General features: G+C 27.1%; 2 protein-coding genes across 3 annotated transcripts in view; one reads left to right on the top strand and one right to left on the bottom strand.

Moving 5' to 3' along the window:
- LOC111029142 (sodium/potassium-transporting ATPase subunit beta-1-interacting protein) overlaps positions 1-423 on the bottom strand; it is an 8,768-nt gene extending 8,345 nt beyond the window's left edge. Inside the window, exon 1 of the mRNA XM_022308032.1 lies at positions 75-423. The gene's annotated coding sequence lies outside the window, so the exon portion shown is untranslated. The remainder of the gene's footprint in view (positions 1-74) is intronic.
- Positions 424-627: 204 nt separating this feature from the next.
- LOC111029161 (N-alpha-acetyltransferase 38, NatC auxiliary subunit) lies at positions 628-2,015 on the top strand. 2 transcript variants are annotated; one of them, XM_022308052.1, is made up of 4 exons: positions 628-736; positions 964-1,027; positions 1,213-1,378; positions 1,453-2,015. In XM_022308052.1, the coding sequence occupies exons 2-4, from the start codon at positions 977-979 to the stop codon at positions 1,581-1,583; spliced, it is 348 nt and encodes a 115-aa protein (XP_022163744.1). In that variant the 5' UTR covers positions 628-736; positions 964-976; the 3' UTR covers positions 1,584-2,015. The 2 variants fall into 2 exon arrangements, with proteins under 2 accessions (XP_022163744.1, XP_022163737.1); XM_022308045.1 differs by having other exon boundaries at positions 655-1,027.
- Positions 2,016-6,013: the final 3,998 nt, after the last annotated feature.

The raw sequence follows: 6,013 nt of genomic DNA, 5'->3' as shown, positions 1-6,013 counted from the left end.
ATAGAAAACAACCAACATTTGCTTGCATTTCCATGTACCAATCACAAAAATGAAATTTTTTTATTTATAATTACCTATTATGTTACTATGCGAATGAGACAATATTCACGTATATCCAACCAAAAGCAAGTAAAAAACCATGCAAAAAAAAAAAAACTTTCTAAATTGGTAGCAACGTAGGTAGTAATGTGCATTTATTACATAAATATTTACTACTTTATTAATTAAAATATAAAATATAATAAGTTTGAGTACTGATTTTAATTTTTGAATATGTGATGGTTATTCATTGTTCTGTTATCACTAGTCACTACGACTTATCACATAAAAGAATTTTCAACAGCACAGTATAAAAAAATCGCTACTAGACACTAGAGTGCAGTTACGTAGCGAACGTACGACCGCCGTACAACTCTGTAGCCACCTTATTATATACAGTGTCCAGTCCTATGTAGTAGTTCGTGGTTTTAAGTTTTGGAAGAGGTAATTTTAGCAGGTCATGGATAGATGGTATTATGGTGGTGGTGGTGGTACCTGTTATCCGCGGTACACAGTGCAGCCACAAGGTGGTTTAGTGTTTAGACCAAGCTGGATTGAATCTGTGCTCAAAAATCAAAATACAACAGTGATAAATTGATATCAGTGTAATTGAAAATAATATTGATAATAATATTTTTAATTTTTCTTGACCTTTGCAAACATTTGTCGTCCATCGTAATTATTTTAGAGTTTTATGGTAAAAAATAAATATATTCACTCTCATTTAATTATTAAATATGAATACTACTTACACTAAAATATTTATAATATTAGTAGTCAGTAGATATTAATAATATAAAATAGGTTGAATTATGTATATTATTTAAACTGTATTTGTGTAAACATTTTAAGCCACTTGCGCACTTCCTGATCTTGTTTGTATTATACATTTATAACTATAAAATTAATTTATAAAATCGATAGGTGACCTCTGAAAATGGAAACAGATAATCAAAATGTTCAGAAAACTCAATTTTGCAGTTATATGGTAAGTAAAACATGAAAATTAATTGTCTTTACTATTTTGATATATTATGTTAGTTCTTAAATACTGAAGACTGGAACATAATAGATTATATGTGTGATCACTGATAAATAGCAATATGTATAATATTCTTAAAATAGGACATCAATATTTAATTTGTTGTATGATTTTACCTATTTTTATTTTAGCCGGAGCGAGTGCATACTGAAGGAAGACGAAAACTTATGTCTTGGTTGAATCAACAAATGAAAGTTAATTTAATAGATGGCCGCATTTTGGTAGGAACATTTGTTTGTACTGATAAAGATGCTCATATTATACTAAGTACATGTTATGAATACTTTAACGAAAAAGGTGAGTTTCCTAAGAAAATAAATTAAATTATTTATTATGTTCACATTTTTCATAAATGATCTGTATTTGTTTAGATTTAGATACTGGAGAATTTCGACTTTTAGGCTTAGTAATGATACCTGGGCGACACATCGTTTCAATTCATACAGATGTACAGCAAACAAATGAACAACATATAAGTTCATCAAACTTTGAAGAAACATGATAGTACCTACCAAATAATTGCAATTATAATGTAATCATTGTGCACATATTTATCTTCATTGTTAATATTTAATACAATTGATTAATATACAATACAAGAGTCCTAAAATATTAACAAATTTTGAAGTTAGGTTAGGGAAAGAAAATTACAAATGCAAAAACTTCATGTAATAGATCATCATGTAATGAATCTTTTATTCTATTTTATAATCAATAGAAATACAATAATTTCTGCTTATTTGAATACTGATTTATTGAACCAACCGTTTGTTAAATTGACCTTTTACTAGAAATAATAATCACTGTTAACGGTATACTTGATTTACTTTTATAGCTTTAAATGGCCAGAACTGATTTTAATCATAACATGCTAACTTTAAACTTTGACACTCGAATACACAATCAACAAATAATATATTCATAAAATTCTTTACTTTATTGTAATTTTATATTTTTTTTCAACTACCTTTTATATATATTTTGTGTTTTATTATTATTAAATTTGTCAGAATTGTTAAACAAATTTTATATTTTATGAAATCCAAAAAGAATCAAAAAATAAGATTTAGAAAAGATCATCTCTACTTTGTGAATCGAAATTACCTGTAACCTAACAGGTATTACTATTTTGATCACTGGCATCACTGTGAGCAGACATGGGTTACTATATTGATATTACTGCAAATAAATTACTTTAATTACAATATTTAGTAGACTAAATATTTTCAAAAAAAGTTTTCCAAATACTATTTTTAGACGCTTAAAAATATTTTAACCCTAAAAAAAACTTCTATTTTCTTAAAATAATTTATTAAAAATATTTTAATGTTTCTAAAAATTACTACACTTTATACTTTTTCAAACCACAGCTTAATCTTTAGTTAATGGTATTGATTTTACAATATGTGTTTGTCTAGTATATGTCTTAACTTTTTGGGCCTTTAAAAATGCTTCGATTTTCTACTTCAACATTTTTAGTAGGTAGTAGGAAAATAAATCTAGTTAGTAGTTAGAGGTTTCAAAAGTAAAAAATGCCCTAGTATTTTTCAAAAGTGTCTGGGAACATAAAAAAAAATTCAATAAGAATGTAGATTTTTACTTCACAACCGGTTTTTTATAAAAATCGATTTATCTATTTTGGTGTAACTCAAAAACTAATGATCATAGATAGGTTATAGATTATACTATGCATTTTCATCAAATGTTTTATTGTTATATGTCAATATCATAATTCATAGACCTTTTAGCCTAGGTTAATTGTTAAAAGGTCTATGATGGTCAATATACTATCATCAATCATGTAGATCACGGTTAATTTATATTATTATTGTAAATATTTAAAAGTTGATTTACCTAGTTTCAGTGGTGCAACTAAGGCCGTGCAAAAAGGTTTTTAGCAAACCCAAGTTAAAATTTAGCACCCCTTGTTTTTTATACCTAACTTTTATTATTTTATTGAAATATCATGAATTATATGTTTTTAAATTATCGAACATTTCCTGAAAAAATGTATAGTTATTTGGTCTAACGCTTTATATTATATATAATCATTGGAACTTGGAAAAAATGTGTAAAAAAAAACCGGACAAAAGATGAAAAAATCTGGGAAGCCAATGTGCGTGAAGTTGGCCCCAACACCATGACCAACTTTTTTGAAAGTTATGTTATCACTTTGCAAATAATTTGCAAATCAATTCCCCATGCGGTATAAAAAAATAAGATGAAGGAGGTGGCCAAATTCATGCAGCCCCCCAATATGTAGCTAGCGGTTTCAAGATACTACCAATAATTTGAAAATAATTTGCAAACATTTGCAAATTGGTTTTTAGAATTTTCAAAATATAAATCACCCACAAGGTATGAAAAATATAAGATGAGGGCAACTTCACGCTACAACCCCTTTTGAGCTACGACTTGAAATATGCTGCTAACATTTTGCAAATAGCCGTTAACTTATTTATAATTTCGAGACAAAAATCATACCAATCATTGGTGTTTATACATAGGTATAGTTTATACTGAATCTAGGAAAAAAAGAACAAGTAAAAAAGAACAACTTTTAGAAATTTTAAACAGTGTCCCACTAATCAATATTTTTTAAAACAAAAATTTTAATATAATGCATAGACACTTATGCTATATTTTTGGTATTATTTATAATAAAAAAAATACGAAACATAAATACAATAAAGCTTAGTATAATATTATAGAGTAAGATACATTTTTATTACTGGAAATTCCCTAAGTAATCCTAGTGCCCTTATAGTTGACTATAGGTGATCTTTTCATACTTTAGAGCTATAATTTGAGTGAACATATTTTAGTCTATTGACAGTCATTGAAGTGTTCAAGTGTTTTCATTAAATTTTTATACTTCAATTTTTTAAATACATTTTAAATGGAAATTGTTATGAAAGCAGTATCAAAAATGAAATTAATGGCTATGACATCCTGTACAAATCCAGTCGAGATTTATGCTCGAGGTGTCTCCGAGTTCGATGAACGTTCTAAATCAAAAATTTATGTTTCGTATTTTTTTTATAATAAATAATAATAATAATAAATAATACCAAAAATATAGCATAAGTGTCTATGCATTATATTAAAATTTTTTTTTAAAGAATATTGATTAGTGGGACACTGTTTAAAATTTTTAAAAATTGTTCTTTTTTCCGTGTTCTTTTTTACTTGGTCTTTTTTACCGATTACCGTTTATACTTTATAGTATAATTTAAAGTAATATTATGTAATACACAATTGAAATATACTACTTACAGAAGTATTTTACAGAATATATCGGGCTACTATTTAATATAAGTTTAATATGGAATAATTGTTTCTTACCCTTATAGTCTTAATACATGGTAATTTTACAATAAACATAAATTAATAATTTATTTTTTTAAATGTATTTATTAATTCTTTTTACTCTATATTTGTAGGAACATAACATGGGTTATTGAATATTATAAGATCATGGCCATCAAATAAGCGCTCACATTAATTAATAACAATTTTTATTTTGTTTTTCTAATAAATAGATTATGTTTTTCAGATCTTAAAATTTTATTCGTCTTAAATTTACTTTATTTATATTTCATTATTAAAGTTAGAAATCGTGGTTCATAGTTCTCGTCATTAATTATAAAAATAGGTAAACATCAAAACTCTGATGAACATAAAACTAATTTAACAAAGATGGTTGAATATAAAACAAGCAAGCAATAATGGTAATAACTATTAAGCAAGTTCAGTAGTGGCCAAATTATCAGATGCTCGCCACAATTAACTTGCAGAAAATAGAGCTTATATAGTTATATGGTCCAATTAATTGAAATTGTTCTATATCTTGGTTAACAAGGTGTTGCATTTTGGGGACACTCTGAGAAATGTTATTAAACAAAATAGTTTTTTAATCCATTTATACTTGGTACTTATTTATTACCTAAATCATTATATAATACACCTAATATGCTTATGGTTTTATGGTGTATATTGGAATGGTTAAAGTAATATTATAAAATTGAAGTATGGCAGGTGTCCGGGGATGTGGGGGCGTAGCCCCCGCGGCCAGTTTGTGTCCTCTGCGTAATTTTAGCACCCCCAGTGTTTGGCCTTTAGTTCCGCCTATGCCTAGTCTCCAACGAAAAAAATTGAAAAATTCGTTATAAAATTGCGCGCGGCAGTACGAGTACAGTATAGGTACAGGTTCTGCGTATGCGTTTAAACGTAAAATCGCAATCTTTGGAAGGCTATTACTTAAAAATAATTATTTCCTCAGATTTTTTCTTGTATCATCGTTCTTAACTCGTTGAAATACGTCTGTTAAAAAAAAAAAAATCAAAATTAAATCTGGGTAGCCAAAGTAATTTGTTCCGATGATTTAAGCACAGACTAATTCAATTTTATACCTACCATAGAGTTTCATAATAGGTCGATTCACTCTAATTTTTAAACTAACAAAGCTATAAGTAATATTTGATCTGCTGAGCGTAAATTTGCTGTTACCTACACACTTATAAGACGGAAACAAGAAATGCGTCTTCGTTATAATCGAGTCATATGTAATTTAAATTTATTGTTTTGGTATTTCGCCTATTTGCTTATTGCACACAAGCTATAGATTGTAAAGTTTAATTTTTTTTTATAAGATTTGAACAATGGCTTATGATATCTGGACAATTATTTTTTTTTAAGGATAAAGGCTCCAACAGCTAGGTCATTAGCCCGCGGTTGTGTTTACATTGATATTAATGGATAATTAAGTTACAATTAGTGATTACATATGGTCATAACTTATAAGATAAGTAGATTTTACAGTATTATACAATTATATTTTATATTAGTTGTACAGTTTTATCTTAATATTAAATTGTTGTTATTTAGCTACTTAGCGATAGACCAATTACCAATTGTATGTCTTGATGAAAC

Source organism: Myzus persicae, unplaced genomic scaffold, assembly GCF_001856785.1.
Source record: "Myzus persicae strain clone G006 unplaced genomic scaffold, MPER_G0061.0, whole genome shotgun sequence".
Classification (NCBI taxonomy): Eukaryota; Metazoa; Arthropoda; class Insecta; order Hemiptera; family Aphididae; genus Myzus; species Myzus persicae.
Note: the sequence above shows the minus strand (reverse complement) of the source record. Positions and strands in the feature narration are given on the sequence as shown.